Source organism: Syngnathoides biaculeatus, chromosome 9, assembly GCF_019802595.1.
Source record: "Syngnathoides biaculeatus isolate LvHL_M chromosome 9, ASM1980259v1, whole genome shotgun sequence".
NCBI lineage: Eukaryota > Metazoa > Chordata > Actinopteri > Syngnathiformes > Syngnathidae > Syngnathoides > Syngnathoides biaculeatus.
Window position 1 is genome coordinate 22222893 of NC_084648.1, and position 18034 is coordinate 22240926.

Genomic DNA, 18034 nt, shown 5'->3' on the forward strand with positions numbered 1-18034 from the left:
ATGTCTCACCCTAACCCTAACCCTAATCATTCGGAGGGTTGGGGGCTTGTGATTGTGTCAAGGTGTACGTTCCATATTTTCCTATTGCTGCCTCCTTGGCGGTTTTATCAGCGAACGCATTTCCCAGGGAGAGAGCACTTTTTTCCTTTTTTTTTCCCCACGATTTTCTTATGGCTCTCTTTCTGCCTCTCTCTTTCTTTAGCCTGTTCATGAACTGTTATAGGTGTAGTTTCTTCATCTGGATTTATTTCAGCCCCTGCTTGCATTACTTCAGCTGTCTCTCCTGCCTTTCTCTTTCTTACCTGTGCTAACTTGCCATCCTAAAATGTCTTTCTTAATCTTGGCTTTTCCTTTCTTCCCTATTACACTTGCTATCAATCTTTCTCCCAACCTGCATCCTTCAACTGTTAACTTGCTATTAAAGCTATGTTTTTTTAAATCATTTTTTTTTTTCTAAGAAGAATTGTGCTTCCTGGTAAACATTGTTCTATAAAGTTTACATCCCCCCTCTAGGGCAGACTTACTGTTTTCTATGTTTGGCCCATTCAGACTACTTGTCCTTCTTGGGAGCTAAGTCCTAATCCTATGCCTTGTATACTTCACCGAAACACGGACTTCTGTTAGTACTGTTCAGATTCCGTCCATGACCTACGATTCCACAATTCATGGGATTCACACTCTAATTCACTCTCACACATTTTATGGATCCTTATAAATACCCTCCTTAAAGATGGAGTAACCAGCACTATTGTTTATTACTGTTTTTTTCCCCTTCTCAGGGAGTGGATGCCCCAGTGGGATACGAACCCACAACCCCTGGTTTACCAAACCAATGCTCTAACCACTGGAACATTTGTAATTATGAGTCTACACCTTTTAGAGCGTTGGGGGTGTGGTGTAAGGTAAACTAGGAAAAAGAGTGTGTGGCCGAGCAGCAGGTCGTTGTTAGAGAAAGTTCCATGTGCTGCCTAAAAGAAGCCAGTGGTTTTTTTCATTTTTTACAGTGCATATGTGAATTGTGCCGTTGGATGTAGCAACCAGTCACCCCTCACTCATTGAATCACATTGCGAAATGCCACAAACTGAATAGCTGTTATACTTTGTGTTGGATTTTTTTTTTTTGCATGCAACGTACAATATCTGTGCGAAGGGACCATATTAGAGGTGCGCAATTTTTTTTTTTTTGGCACACCATCCCTCAATGCCGCATTGAGTACTTTAGATTTAGATCACTTTGAACTGCACCCTTTGCACAATTGTCATTGCACTGGTCTATAACCGTGAACATGGAATGGATAAGGCCACTCTGTATCATCTTAACATAATGTAACAAATAGCCAAACTCAATCACTCAACCAAAAACTTCCTAAATACAAGCAACACATTAACTGTCCTATGAGGGAAAATAACACTTTAGACGACTGCTATACATCAGTAAATAACCGTGGTGCCGTGCCATTCTCTGCGCTGCTCTAGGGTCCTCCAACCACTGGCTAATATTTTTAATACAGACATACTGGCAAGAACTGAGGTTTGTGAAGCCTTTGGTTAGATCACTGAAAAAGTGGTTCAAGGCAAAAATAGTACTTCAAAGCTGCACAGACTGGGATCTTTGAAAATTAAGTAAACAGCCTGTAGTGTTGCTGCGTTCACATTTTGTTCAAAAGAACGAATCAATCGTGAATGAATTGAAACACATCAGTTTATGAAATTATTTGTTTTTGCTTGGCTGCCACCTGCCACTGCGAGTTGAGGATGACGCTTGGGAGGTGAAACGGAACTATTAAAGCATTCTGTCACCTACTTTTGAATATTCGGCAAATGATCAATGACCAGCCGGCGTGTAAACAGGGACTGATTTGGGACTCACCAGAGATGTCACTCACTTTGGCAAATGACCAGTGACAAAGCGGTGTCAGGCACAGTCATGCAGGAAGACAAGGGACTTAAAATGCCACTGACTTCCCTATATGCTTTGTAAAGTGGATATTGTTATGAAAATTACATATAATATTATTCACTAATATTTCTATCCGAAAAAATAAATATGAGCGGAGAGCGTGTCATTCATGCACAAAGTTGTGGAAGTCTAACTCGACATCCAAGTGGTAGCCGTATTGCCTGCTACGTCATTTGCAGCTGTCACACTGGGACTGTCGCCATTTAGAAGACGCTGTGCCACCTGCTATGGGTGACGAACAACAGATTTTTGGATTTTTCCGATGCCCCTTCTGGCACGGAAGCACTTTTCGAAGTGACCGGGGCAATATTATCCTATCATTTCGAGCCATATTTAGATGATATGTGGATCACTTCTAATTAACAACAGACCCCTCAACAGTATGTAGTGTACTCAGCCACAAGCGGTGCGGCCCACCCGTAAGCGTTGTTGTCGCTCGCTGAAAGAAGGATTACATTGGCCCCTCAAACTATTTTTTTAATAGCTCTATACACACCATACCTGTCAACCTTTCGGAGCGCCAACCTGTACAAACTACCAAAAAAATCCTTATAGAGAGCAAAAAATCCTTATAACATACGGAAGCAAATTATATGTAAAAATAACGACGGGAAAAACACAACGTTTTTCAATGATTTTTATTGTAGCTCTCCATAGTTATAATATCTGAAGTTAATGTCAAATTATCAAAGTCTATTTAGTGGCATTACTGTGTTCAGAATTGTATTAATGTGTAACTTTCTTCACCAACCCTAAATGCTGACCATTCGGTTCAAAATTACAGCATCCTTCCATATTGACTTTGCATTGCAATAAGTGTTTCTGGAGCAAGCGATTGTCTGAACTCTGTGTGAACTTTTCTCACTACACTGAAGATCCTTTCACGGAAATTTTCAGAATCCATATGATTTGTGATATACGGCTGTATACGTAAGATTCACCACAAAATCCGTGTGAACTACGGCTAAACTGTACGAGTTGACAGGTGTGACACGCACCTACTTATCATTTGGAACCCACGAAGCTTTCGTGCTATCCGCCTGTGGAATCCATTTTTCACGATGAACCGGGTCGTTTGGTGTGAAGAGTGAATCCATGTGTTCGAGCAATATCCAGCAATACAATGAGACGGCATTTTGGCTAAAACGCAGGAAAAAAGAGCTACTTTCCTGCTGGTAAAACTGGTATAAACACACAAAGCTGCCAGTGTAGGCGTCTGGAAAAAAACGTCTGCATACATGCGTCAGGAAGGGCATCCAGCTTAAGATTTGCCAAACAAATATGAACATTCATAAAGCCGTCATGGCCCGGGTGAACGTCTGCCCCCATCACCTTTAACCTGCAGGACATCAGTTGAAATTCAGAAGAGGAGGAAAGTGGATCTGTCGACAATAGAAAAACAGAGCAATGCACATAGCCTACAGCTGTGGTAAAGGATGCCTCCAGAAGTCCACAATCATCTCGACAGTCTTTTGTGGATTCACCTCCAGGTTTTTGGCCATAACAAAGCTCCAACTTCTCCACTTCCTGTTGATTCGCAGACTCATCACCTTCTTTGATGAGGCCAATGGCTGTGTCATCTGTGAACTTCAAGAGTTTGAGAGCTGGATGTGTTTATGTTGAGAGTAGAGCAGCGGGGAGAAAACAACCTTGTGGCGCTCTGGTGCTGATGGTCTGTGTGTGTGTGTGTGTGTGTGTGGTGTGTGTGTGTGTGTGTGTGTGTGTGTGTGTGTGTGTGTGTGTGTGTGTGTGTGTGTGTGTGTGTGTGTATGGATGACGTGGTGTCCCCCAGGCTCTCTTGCTGTATCCTGCCCCTTAGGAAGTTGTAAATCCACTGGCAGATGGCAGGCAAGACGCTTAGCTGAAGAAGCTTGGAGGAGAAGAGTTCGGATATGATGTTGATCATAGAGCTGAAATCCACAAACAGGAACCTCGCGTAGGTCCCCACACTGTCGAGATATTCTAGAATGAACTGCAGTCCCATGTTCCCTCTATCATCTGCTGACCTGTTTGCTCAGTAGGCAACAGGTAGTGTATATTATGTTAATATTGATGCTGTGATTCGTTTCTCGATAAAAGCAGGTGAATTAATACTTAAATTGGTGTCGTTCACAAATTTCTTCAAAGTTGTATTTCTTTTAAAATAAGAGTATTTTTCCTACAGTTTGGTCTCAAACATCAAATCCTAGCTTGGTACTAATGATTCCAATTGATTGGCTGTCTTATTAAGCAACTGTTTTTTTAGTTTTACTGTGGCTTTCAAAATTGATGTTAAGCCATGTTTAATACGATAAAGGTATCGCATTAATCATGTATAATGCAGACTAGTCACAATTAATTTTGACTGGACATACTCCTTTCCTTACCCAACACACTCCATTACCTTACCCATGGATGGATTTTTTTTTTTTAAAGTGGTGCAAGTTGCTATAAGATCAGTTATAAAGTCATTGCTTATGCCAGTGCAAAGAGGAGTGAGATACTCCAACTGGTGTTTTTGGGGCACATTTTGCTTCAAAAGTTACATTGTTTGGATTTTCAATATAACAAAGATTTTTGCATATTCATAGGCCACCCGGTGATCTCTCCCCACCAAATGTTATAGGGGTTCAGCATGCCCGCAACCATCTTATGGATAAGCAGTATGAAAAACTGATGGATGGAACAAGTTTACAATACCATCTCAAAGCAAAATAAGGGGTTTTGTGTGTTTAGGTAATTTGGCAAATGTGATTAATCCTAATCAAAATGTAGTGATTAAAATGACCAAAAAATGTATTTACATCTACATTTTATTTTCAATGGGATTGATTACTTTTCTCATTTTTCTTTTTAGGCTAAAATAAGAATTTCCCAGAAAGCATAAGAATTCTTGGGTTACATTACATTTTCTAAAATTTATAATAGTCACAGGCTTTTTAGAAATCCTTTATTTGCAGTATGAGTTGAACGAATGAATTAAATTTGTATTAATTACAGTTTGGTAACCCTTGTTAACAGTGTGACAATAGAATGTTGATGAACTGACATTTTGCTGTTTTTTAAGACATTTTTCTTGGATTTTTTTAAATAATGATTTTACACAGATTCTTTATTGTATGTTCTAAAAAGTGGTTTTAAATATATCTGCAAAACAAATTCACACATCCATTCAAATAACATTGGTATTCTTTGCTATTAATATAGGTGCATGTACTGGCATTATGATGACAGACTGCTGACTTCCAGTGTGGTGATAGTCTTTCATAATGAAGGCTGGTCTACCTTAATGAGAACCATCCACAGCGTTATCAAGAGGACTCCCAGGAAGTACTTGGCTGAGATTGTCATGATAGATGACTTTAGCAACAAAGGTGAGTTTGCATTCCTCAGACGATATCTAAAAAGTTAGTTTTCATGTCTGCTAAAAATATGAAGGACGTTTGAGGAAACACTGATGCCTGGCTCAGACATCTGAGGTGACGCGGTGGCAACCCCTAATGGAACAAGCCAAAAGGAATGCATATATATATATATATACATACATACATACATACATACAATGGATGCATGTTCATGGCGACATTGATGATAATTCTTCTGTGATGTTTCAAGTTTTTTTTTCCAATATGTCAGCAAATATTGCAACAATTCACTTTTTTCTGTCAATATAGGGTGCTGTCTGTACATTGAATAAAAGAAATGAACTTAAAATATTTTAGGAATTGGTTGTAATATGCAGTGCCATGAACAGTATTTGTCCCCATTGGTTTCCTTCTTTTTTTATATGCACATCTACCACACACAAAGGTTTCACATCAAACAAATTTTAGTATCACTCAGAGACAACCCAAGGAAATGCAAAACGCAGTTTTCATACGACAATTCGATATATTAAGCCACACACACACAAAAAAAATCCAAACCTTTCTGGCCATCTCTGGAAAATAAGTAATGGTAATTGATATCCAACGAGATGGTCTGGTATGACCTTAACTGGGCAGTTCATGCTACAAAACCAATATGACAGATTCTACAAAAAAGAGTGGGACAAAATTTCTTCTGAGAGATAAGAAAGACTCAGCACCAATTATCGCAAATGCTTGATTTCAGTTGCTGCCTAGGGTGGCACAACCTGTTATTAGATTAGGGTCAGAAAGTTATTATTTTTTTTTTTGTGCCTTAATAAATTGAATCATTTGAAAACTGCATTTTGGATTTCTTTGGGTTGTCTGAGTGATATTAAAATTGGTTTGATTTGAAACCTTTGTCTGTGATTATGTAAAAAAAAAAAAAATACAGAAATCAGGAAGGGGGTGAATACTTTCTCACAGCACTGTAATAAGTGAAAAATTTTGGGGGGGGGGGTCTAAATACTTTCTGTACCCAACGTATACAAAGATTGCATATACACCCTAAAACTCAACTTCTAATGGATTCATAGATAAATTGTCTGATAATCTTATAATTTCCCTTTACATGATCAGGATTTGGGGGCCAGATCATTACTGATCACCGAGGATAAAAAATAAATAAATAACCGATTAACAATCCGATTTGAGCAATGAGCCGATTTAAAAATTCATTTACTGTGTATACTTGTGTACTTAATTGTTCAAAAAATATATATTGACAATAATGTCCCTTCCTTGAGCTGTCACCTTATCATGGTGAAGGGGTCTGTGTTTTCCATTGATCCTAGGAGGTACAGTGAAGAAAACACCCTGCTATATTGCAAGTTCTCCCACTGAGAAATCATGGAGGGGGTCTGAAATTTTCACTGTAGGTGTATGTCCACTGCAAGAGAGAAACCACAATGTATGATTTTTTTTTTTTTTTTCGATTTGTGTGATACAGCTGCAAATAAGGATTTGAACACCTGTCTCTCAGCTAGAATTCTGACACTCAAAGACCTGTTTTTCCGCCTTTAAAAGTACACCTCCACTCCATGTGTTACCCTGAATCAGATGCACCTGTGTAAGGTCGTTAGCTGCATAAAGACACCTGTCCACCCCATACAATCAGTAAGACTCAAACTTATAACATGGCCAAGACCAAAGAGCTGTCCAAAGACACCAGAGACAAAATTGAACAACTCCACACGGCTGGAAAGGGCAACGGAGAAATTACCCAGCAGCTTGGAAAAAAAAAAGGTCCACTGTTGGAGCAATCATTAGAAAATGGAAGAAGCTAATCATGACGGTCAATCTCAGTCGGAGTGGAGCCCCATGCAAGATATCACTTCGTGGGGTTTCAATGATCCTTAGAAAGGTGAGGAATTAGCCCAGGACTACACGACAGGACTTGGTCAATGACCTGAAAAGAGCTGGGACCACCGTTTCCAAGGTGACTGTTGGTAATACACTAAGACGTCTTGGTTTGAAATCATGCATGGCACGGAAGGTTCCCCTGCTTAAACCAGCACACATCAAGGCCCGTCTTACGTTTGCCAATGACCATTTGGATGATACAGAGGAGTCATGGCAGAATGTTTTGTGGTCAGATGAGACCAAAATGAAACTTTTTGGTCATAATTCCACTAACTGTGTTTGGAGGAAGACGAATGATGATTTTCATCCCAAGAACACCAAAACTAAGGAGTGGCTCTGTAAGGATCATATGCAGGTTCTGGTGTCGCCTTGCCAGTCTCCAGACCTAAACCCAATAGAAAATCTTTGGAGGGAGCTGAAACTCTGTGTTTCTCGGCGACAGCCCAGAAACCTGTCTGATCTAGAGATCTGTATGGAGGAGTGGGACAAAAACCCTCCTGCAGTGTTCACAAACCTGGTGAACAACTACAGGAAATGCTTGACCTCTGTAATTGCAAACAAAGGCTACTGTACCACTTGACGCGGGGTGAGGCTGTGATCAAGACTGGCCGCCAGCATCTATCAGCAACGCTCGTCGTGAAATTAGTAACAGCTGTGATAGCAGAAAACAACATTGCTACCTGTTTACAGCCATTGCTATCCGTTTGCATGAAATTTGGTGTTTATAATGACAACATTCCCATTTCCGACAGCATTTTGCATTTCATCGTTGTATTTTCACTCTGATGTTAACATTTCTTAGAGAAAGATTCTGTTTACTTCTTCTTCTTTTCCTTTCGGCTTGTCCCGTTAGGGGTCGCCACAGCGTGTCATCTTTTGCCATCTTAGCCTATCTCCTGCATCTTCCTCTCTAACCCCAACTGCCCTCATGTCTTCCCTCACCACATCCATAAACCTTCTCTTTGGTCTTCCTCTCGCTCTTTTGCCTGGGAGCTCCATCCTCAGCATCCTTCTACCAATATACTCACTCTCTCGCCTCTGAACATGTCCAAACCATCGAAGTCTGCTCTCTCGAATCTTGTCTCCAAAACATCCAGCTTTGGCTGTCCCTCTAATGAGCTCATTTCTAATCCTATCCAACCTGGTCACTCCGAGCGAGAACCTCAACATCTTCATTTCTGCCACCTCCAGTTCAGCTTCCTGTTGTTTCTTCAGTGCCACCGTCTCTAATCCGTCCATCATGGCCGGCCTCACCACTGTTTTGTAAACTTTGCCCTTCATCCTAGCAGACACTCTTCTGTCACATAACACACCAGACACCTTTCGCCAGCTGTTCCAACCTGCTTGGACCCGTTTCTTCACTTCCTGACCAGACTCTCCATTGCTCTGTATTGTTGACCCCAAGTATTTGAAGTCGTCCACCCTCGCTATCTCTTCTCCCTGTAGCCTCACACTTCCCCCTCTACTTTTCTCATTCACGCACATATATTCTGTTTTACTTCGGCTAATCTTCATTCCTCTCCTTTCCAGTGCATGTCTCCATCTTTCCAATTGTTCCTCTGCATGCTCCCTGCTTTCACTGCATATGACAATATCATCTGCGAACATCATGGTCCAAGGGGATTCCAGTCTAACCTCATCTGTCAGCCTATCCATTACCACTGCAAACAGGAAGGGGCTCAGAGCTGATCCCTGATGCAGTCCCACCTCCACCTTAAATTCCTCTGTCACACCTAAGGCACACCTCACCATTGTTCTGCTGCCATCATACATGTCCTGTACTATTTTGACATACTTCTCTGCCACACCAGACTTACGCATGCAGTACCACAGTTCCTCTCTTGGTACTCTGTCATAGGCTTTCTCTAGATCCACAAAGACACAATCTAGCTCCTTCTGACCTTCTCTGTACTTTTCCACGAGCATCCTCAAGGCAAATAATGCATCTGTGGTACTCTTTCTAGGCATGAAACCATACTGTTGCTCGCAGATACTTACTTCTGTCCTGAGTCTAGCCTCCACTACTCTTTCCCATAACTTCATTGTGTGGCTCATCAACTTTATTCCTCTATAGTTCCCACAGCTCTGAACATCCCCTTTGTTCTTAAAAATGGGAACTACAACACTTTTCCTCCATTCTTCAGGCATCGTTTCGCCCGCTAGTATTCTGTTGAATAAGTTGGTCAAAAACTCCACTGCCATCTCTCCAAATTGCTTCCATACCTCTACTGGTATGTCATCAGGACCAACTGCCTTTCTGTTTACTACGGCATAGATATAATTTATAGACATACTTTGCATATGTTATCGAGCAGTCTGCACGTTTTCCAGTATGGCAAAATTCTTGAAGATGAAGATCATGCCAGGGAAATTGATGAAAACCACAGAGTAAAAAACTTTCAGATGGGCATGGCTTGAAAAAGTGTAACCATGCAGATAGGAATGAAATTGGTTAACGTGTCTAACCGGACACATACAAAGGACTTTGGGTGTCGTGGTATCGGACATATTTTCATTTCGTCTCAATGGAATTAACTTATAACAATGCTTTGTTTGACCGGCAATATGGCGGCGTAAATATAACTCACATGATTTTATGACATAACCGCATGATCCTCCTAGAATCTGGTTCTGGGGAAGGTGAAATATCATGTGAAAGTTACGAATAAAAAAAGTTGGAATCGACTCCACACATTGCTTGGGCTCTGGTATTAGTCCTCTTGAGAGGGGTTGGACTCTCTTCCACTCGAGAAGTTGCCCATGGTGAGAGACGCCGAGCATGCAAGGGTATACTTCTTTTCCCATGGCTCGGCACCTGTACGTTGGGGTTCAACCCGGTGGACGAGATGGTGGCTTTCCTCTGCCCTTGGGTGGGGGTATGGGTCCTGACTGTTGTTTTTGCCTATGTGCCAAACAACAGTTCAGAGTACCACCAGAGTCATCCTACACACCACCATCCTATGTTGTTGAGGTACGCTCTCCCCGACCACTACCTTACAGTCTGTAACCTTCAAATGACATCGTCTCCACAAATTGTAGTCCACCTGTGTGCTTCTACCTCCGCTCCTTTAGGTCACCCCATGTTCCTGCCTCTTCTGGAACAAGGTGTTCACTACTGCCATTTCCATTCATTTTGCAAAGTCCACCACTATCTGTCCTTCAAAGTTCCTTTCCTGGATGCCGTACTTACCCGTCACCTCTTCATCGCTCCCATTTCCTTCACCATGTCCATTACAATCTGCACCAATCACAACCCTCTCTGTGTCTGGGATGGTCAGAAAGTACTTCATCTAGTTTCTTCTTGAATTTCTCTTTCAACTCTAGGTCACATCCTACCTGTGGGGCATAGCCGCTAATTACATTGTACATAACACTCTCAATTTCAAGTTTCAGCCTCATCACTCGATCTGATACTCTTTGCCTCCAAGACTTTCTTAGCCAGCTCTTCCTTTAAAATAACAAAATAATTTATCTTCCCATCTACTCTATGGTAAAATAATTTAAACCCTGCCTCTAAACCTCAAGTACAGGGGTCAGCAACCTCCGTCTCCAGAGCCACATGCAGCTCTTAAGTGCGCCTTAGCGGCTCCCTGGAGCCTTTTCAAAAATCAATCAATCAAAAGCCTTTTTCATTATATGCTATGCATACAACAAAATGATGAGTGCTTCTCCACAAGGTGCAAGGTGCAATAGAATAAAAATCGAAGAACATCTTTGGTAAAAAAAACAATACATAAAACATCAAGGCACACTTAGTGCGAAAATAAATAAATGCACAAAGGTGCCATGCATGATTACAAACCATGACGTCTTAGTGTATTACCAACAGTCACCTTGGCAACGGTGGTCCTTGCTCTTTTCAGGTCATTTACCAAGTCCTGTCTTGTAGTCCTGGGCTGATTCCTCACCTTTCTAAGGATCAGTGAGACCCCACAAGGTGATATCTTGCGTGGGGCTCCACTCCGATTAATATTTGTCATGTTTAGCTTCTTCCATTTTCCAATGATTGCTCTAACAGTGGACCTTTTTTCACCAAGCTGATTTGCAATTTCTCCGTCGCCCTTTTGAGCTGTTTGGAGTTGTACAATTTTGTCTGTGGTGTCTTTGGACAGCTCTTTGGTCTTGGACATGTCAAAAGTTTGAGTCTTATTGTATTGCGGGGGACAGGTGTCTTTATGTACCTAATGACCTCACACAGATGCATCTGATTTAGGATAATATGGAGTGGAGGTGGACTTTTAAAGGCAGACTAACAGGTCTTTGAGGATCAGAATTCTAGTTGATAGACAAGTGTTCAAATACTTATTTTCCTCACTACCTGTGGAGGTATGGAAGCAATTTGGAGAGTTGGCTGTTGAGTTTTTGACCAACTTATTCAATAGAATACTAGTGGGTGAGAAGATGCCTGTAGAATGAAGGAAAAGTGTGTGAGTTCCCATTTTTAAGAACAAAGGCGATTTGCAGAGCTGTGGGAACTATAGAGGAATAAAATTGATGAGGAACACAGCCAAGTTAAGGAAAAGAGTAGTTGAGGCTAGACTCATGACAGAAGTAGGTATCTGCAAGCAACAGTATGGTTTCATGCCGAGAATGAGTACCACAGATGCATTACTCTCCTTGAGGATGCTCGTGGAAAACTAAAGAGAAGGTCAGAAGGAGGTACACTAAGTCTTTGTGGATCGAGAGAAAGCCGACAACAGAGTACCAAGAGCGGAACTGTCGTACTGCATGTGTAAGTATGGCGTGGTGGAGAAATATGTCACAATAGTACAGGATATGGATGAGGGCAGCAGAACAGTAGTGAGGTGTCTCATAGGTGTGACAGAAAAATTTAAGGTGAAGGTGGATCAGGGATAAACTCTGAGCCCCTTCACGTTTGCTGTGTCATGGATAAACTGACAGACGAGGTTAGACTGGAATCCCCTTGGACCATGATATTTGCTGATGATATTGTGATTTACAACAAAAGCAGTAAGCAGGTGGAGAAACAATCAGAAAGATGGAGGCATGCACTGGAAAGGAGAGGAATCAAGATTAGCCGAAGTAAAACAGAATACATGTGGGTGAATAAGAGGGGTGGAGGGTGAAAAGTGAGGCCCCAGGTAGAAGAGATAGCGAGGGTTGGACGACTTCAAGTAATTTGGGTCAACAGTCCAGAGCAATGGTGAGTGTGGTAAGGAAGTGAAGAAATGGGTCCAAGCAGGTTGGGACAGCTTGCGGAAGGTGTCTGGTGTCTTATGTGACAGAAGAGTCTGTGTTCAAATGAAGGGCAAAGTTTATAAAATAGTGGTGAAGCCGGACATGATGTACGAGTTTGAGACTGCGGCATTTAAGACACAACAGGAAGCAGAATTGAAGGCGGCAGAAATTAAGATGCTGAGGTTCTCGCTATGTGTGAACAGGTTGGATAGGATTAGAAATGAAAAATGAGCTCATTAGAGGGACAGTCAAAGTTGGATGTTTTGGAGACAAGTTTCGAGAGAGGAGACTTCGTTGGTTTGGACATGTCCAGAGGTGAGACAGTGAGTTTATCGGGAGAAGGGTGCTGAGGATGGTGTTGCTAGTCAAAAGAGCGAGTGGAAGACCAAAGAGATGGTTGATGGACTTTCTGAAGGAAGACATGAGGGCAGTTGGTGATGGAGAGGAAGATGCAGAAGATAGGCTTGGATGGAAAAGATGACACGCTATGGCGATGAGACAAGCCGAAAGGAAAAGAAGAAAAAGAACCCAGAATAAAACAAATAGCATCTTGGCAGTGAAACAGCACATGGAACCATTTTCAAATTATATTATAGATCATATTTAAGTGATGCATCTATTCAAACAAATATGTCAGGGGCGTGGTCATGCCACTGCCTTGTTCACACGGCGGCTCTTGGCAGCAGCTCCTCACCTGCGCCTCATTGAGAATAATCTCACTCAAAGGATAGGCTCCAGCACCCCCTGTGACACTAGTATAAGGATAAGCGGGACGGAAAATGAGCAAATTAATGTTTTCTGAATTCTGTGCATGTAAGAATCACAACAGGAGTCACTTACTTAAATTTACAAAGTGAGAGCATCTACAAGAATAAGCACCACACTAATCTCTCCCAAGTCGTCTGAAGTGCTTCCCCTCTTTTTATCAACATTTGGTGGGTGGTTCCATTACATAGTATCAGAGTATGAAACACAAGTACAAAAGCACGCCCCAATATAGTCGTGGTGTGTGTGTGTGTGTGTGTGTGTGTGTTGTGTGTGTGTGTGTGTGTGTGTGTGTGTGGGTGAGCGTGCGTGTGTGTGTTAATTTGACAATTTATGTACATTGTCTTTCACAGTGGCTTTTGGAATCAGGAGTGAATATAAATAAGGAGAGAGGTCACACAGAATAATCAGGGTTCAGTAGATCCAGAAACTCACAATTTGGATCAGATCACAGTTTTGAGTACATGGATAGTGAATTTAACAATAGCCTATTTCCACATCATTAAAAATTAAGAAATTTAACAAAGTCAAGCATACCTGACTATAATTTTGTAGTCTATGGTGATTGGGATATTCGTCTTGGGTCTCCCGGTTTTTCTCTGTCACTGCTTTGTCAATTGTCTTATTGTGCCGGATTTCTGTCTTTTTCTAGCACGAAAGGAAAAACAATATTAGTGTCACCCAAAGTCTCTGTGAGAATGAGATTAAGATTCATTTGTCTTCTTAATAATTCCATTTTTAAAGTCTGCTTGCTTACTTCCCCTCAGACTGGCCAATAAGATTCTGGTATCTTCACTCCATTTTTAAAATTTTGGAACAGCACCATGACAATGAAATTCCCTCTTTGTGAAGTCCATTTGAAGGAACGTTTGGAGATGTACATCAAGCAGTGGAATGGTCTTGTGAAACTCTACAGGAATGAGAAGAGAGAGGGTCTCATCCAGGCACGAAGTATTGGAGCTAAGAAGGCCACAAAGGGACAGGTATCTCACTGTTACCAATCCTTACGATACACAGTAATACCTAATTTTTCACAGTTAATTGGGACCAGACCCACCCGAGAAAAGTGGAAAAACTGCGAAGTAGGGGTAAATTGCATATATATTTTATATTTGCTTCATAGGTCCTTGTCTTCCTGGCGATGACGCATTGCCTTCCCCAGTACAGTACTAATCTATGCTATTGTTTTTTTAATTTTTAAATACATTTTTTCATTTATTTACTTTTGCTTCATTGGTCCATGTCATCTTGCTGGGGATACCGCATTATATCATATCAATGTGGCTTTCCGCTGCAGTACTGCACTAATGCATGCAGGCGTTTTTAAAAAATGTGATTTTATTTATGCTTCATTGGTCCATGTCGTTGCACCGAGGGTGGCACATTATTACGTAGCGATTCACCTTTTTTCCTTTTTTGTGGGGGGGGGGGGGGTCTGGAAATCCGCGATGCACTTAATCTGCGAAAGGGGATCCGCGAAGTACAGAGAGGGATTACTGTACTGTCTTTCTCAGAGTATTGATATACAAACAGATTTGACCTTTTAGAACTAAGGTTAAATTTGGTTCTGGTTTCATGTTCTCTATGAATAAAAATATCAAAGTGTTTGTTTTAATTATTATTTTTTTAGGTGCTAATATACTTGGATGCTCACTGTGAGGTTGGGGTCAACTGGTATGCTCCGTTGGTGGCTCCGATTTCAAAAGACAGGTAACAATGATATGGTGGTTAAAAAAAAATCTGAGTACCTTTATAAATGACATTCTGGGGGTTGAGTTGTAGTTGTAATAATAATAATAAAAAAAAAAAACATGTGAGCAGCTATTAAGGGCCATCACGTCTCTGGCCACATTGAGGTTCTGGCACATTGGGATACTGGCATATTCCGGATCCATTTTAATCAAATTGTCCACCAGACTTTTCAGATATAGATTTGCATAAAGCCGTATATCATTTTCAATGTACTGTATTTCACAATTATATGGAACACAATGCAACACCGTTAAGACAATATGAAAAGCTTTTAACAACTTTTCATCTTTAGTATCTTCAAATACCTATGGGGGCACAAGCCACTGCAATCTGTAGGCCGGTCCCAAGCCTGGATAAATGCAGAGGGTTACGTCAGGAAGAGCATCCGGCGTAAAAACTGTGCCAAACAAATATGTGCGTTCATCTAAAGAATCCCAGACCAGATACGTTGTGGCCTGGGTTAACAACGCCCCCCACCACCACCCCCCACCCCCCGGCACCGCTACCCTGTAGGGCGTCGGTGGAAATTCAACGATTGTGGGTCGAAGGAAAAGAAGCAGAGGAAAACGGATTTGTTGTCAGAGGAAGAGGAGGAATGCACAGACCCTACAACTGAGTGTAGGGATTTTGAATGTTGGGACTATGTGTGGCAGAGAAATATGTGAGAATAGTACAGGACATGTATGATGGATGAGGTGTGCTGTGGGTGTGACAGAAGAATTTAAGGTGGAGATGGGACTGCATCAGGGATCAGCTCTGAGCCCCTTCCTGTTTGCAGTGGTAATGGATAGGCTGACAGATGAGGTTAGACTGGAATCCCCTTGGACCATGATGTTCGCAGATGATATTGTAATATTCAGTGAAACCAGGGAGCAGGTGAAGGAACAATTAGAAAGATTGAGACATGCACTGGAAAGGAGAGGAATGAAGATTAGCCAAAGTAAAACAGAATATATGTGCGTGATTGAGAGCGGTAGAGGGGGAAGAGTGAGGCTACAGTGAGAAGAGATAGCAAGGGTGGACGACTTCAAATACTTGGTTTCAACAATCCAGAGCGATGGTGAGTATGGTAAGGAAGTGAAGAAACGGGTCCAACCAGGTTGGAATAGCTGTTCGAAGGTGTCTGGTGTCTTATGTGACAGAAGAATCTCTGCTAGGATGAAGGGCAAAGTTTATAAAACGGCGGTGAGGCTAGGCGTGATGTACGGAATAGAGACGGTGGCTCTGAAGAAACAACAGGAAGCAGAACTAGAGGTAGAAGAAATGAACCATTTGAGGTTCTTGCTTGGAGTGAGCAGGCTGGATAGGATTAGAAATGAGCTCATTAGAGGGGCAGCCAAATTTGGATGTTTTGGAGACAATGTTCGAGAGCAGACTTCGATGGTTTGGATGTGTCCAAGGGTGAGAAAGTGAGTATATTGTAGAAGGGTGCTGAGGATGGAGTTGCCAGGCAAAAGAGTGAAAGGAAGACCAAAGAGAAGGTTGATGGATGTGGTGAGGGAAGACATTAGGGCAAGGGGTTAGAGAGGAAGATGCAGGAGATAGGCTAAGATGGCAAAAGATGACACGCTGTGGCGACCCCTAACGGGACAAGCCGAAGGGGACGGGGGAGAGTATCTTCAGATGAGACACCTAAAGATGGCAGTAAAAGATGAAAAATACAATTACTGTCAGAAATGGAAAGAGAATTGAAAAATAAATGGCAAACTTTCTTTTGGGTTTAAGGATGGCTCCAGAATTTTTTTTATGTAGGTCTTGGGCTGTTCCATATTCATGCCAATTTTGGTAGACCAACAGTGAAGAAAATAAGTATTTGAACACCCTGCTGTATTGTAAGTTCTGCCACTTAGAAATCATGGGGGGGTGGGGGGGGTGTCTGAAATTTGTATCGTAGGTACATGTCCACTGTGAGAGAGATAATCTAAAAAGAAAGATCCAGAAATCACAATTTAACCCTAACCCTTCTTCTTAATGATTTTTTTGTGTGATAGGGCTGCAAATAAGTATTTGAACACCTAAGAAAAGCAATGTTAGTATTTGGTACAGTCGCCTTTGTTTGCAATTACAGAGGTCAACCATTTCCTGGAGTTGTTCACCAGATTTGCACATGCTGCAGGAGGAATTTTGCCCCACTCCTCCATACAGATCTCTAGATCAGACAGGTTTCTGGGCTGTTGCTGAGAAACATGGAGTTTCAGCTCCCTCCAAAGATTTTCTATAGGGTTTAGGTCTGGAGACTGGCTTGGCCACACCAGAACCTTGATATACTTATTCCGGAGCCACTCCTTGGATTTTTTGGCTGTGTGCTTCAGGTCATTCTCATGTTGAAAGACCCAGCCACGACCCATCTTCAATGCTCTTACTGAGGGAAAGAGGTTGTTCCCCAAAATCTCACAATACATGGCCGCGGTCATCCTCTCCTTAATACAGTGCAGTTGTCCTGTCCCATGTGCAGAAAAATACCCTAAAAGCATGATACTACTAACCCCATGCTTCACAGGAGGGATGGTGTTCTTGGGATGGAACTCATCATTCGTCTTCCTCCAAACATTGTTCGTGGAAACATGACCAAAAAGTTCCATTTTGGTCTCATCTGACCATAAAACATTCTTACATTCTTCTTACAAACATTCACTTCTCTGTGTCGTCCAAATGATCATTGGCAAACTTGAGACGGGCCTTGACATGTGCTGGTTTAAGCAGGGGAACCTTCCATGCCATGCATGATTTCAAACCATGACGTCTTAGTGTATTACCAGCAGTCACCTTTGAAATGGTGGTCCCAGCTCTTTTCAGGTCATTGACCCAGTCCTATTGTGTAGTCCTTGGCTCCATTCCTCACTTTTCTAAGGATCATTGAGACCTCACAAGGTGATATCTTGCATGGGGCTCCACTCAGATTGAGATTGACCGTCATGTTTAGCTTCTTCCATTTTCCAATGATTGCTCCAACAGTGGACCTTTTTTCACCAAGCTGCTTGGCAATTTCTCCGTCGCCCTTTCCAGCCGTGTGGAGATGTACAATTTTTTCTCTATTCTCTTTGGATAGCTCTTTGGTCTTAGCCATGTTACAAGTTTGAGTCTTACAGATTGTATGGGTTGGACAGGT

At 41.8% G+C, this 18034-nt stretch overlaps 1 protein-coding gene across 3 annotated transcripts in view; it reads left to right on the top strand.

Moving 5' to 3' along the window:
• The window catches only part of galnt7 (UDP-N-acetyl-alpha-D-galactosamine: polypeptide N-acetylgalactosaminyltransferase 7), a 113108-nt gene that overhangs the window by 37380 nt on the left and 57694 nt on the right, over positions 1-18034 (top strand). For all 3 annotated transcript variants that reach the window (XR_009796549.1, XM_061830958.1, XM_061830959.1), the window contains exons 4-6: positions 5147-5313; positions 14026-14156; positions 14804-14883. Coding sequence is in view for 2 of the 3 variants with exons in the window: in XM_061830958.1 (XP_061686942.1) it covers positions 5147-5313; positions 14026-14156; positions 14804-14883 (378 nt within the window). In the remaining variant the exon portion in view is untranslated. The remainder of the gene's footprint in view (positions 1-5146; positions 5314-14025; positions 14157-14803; positions 14884-18034) is intronic.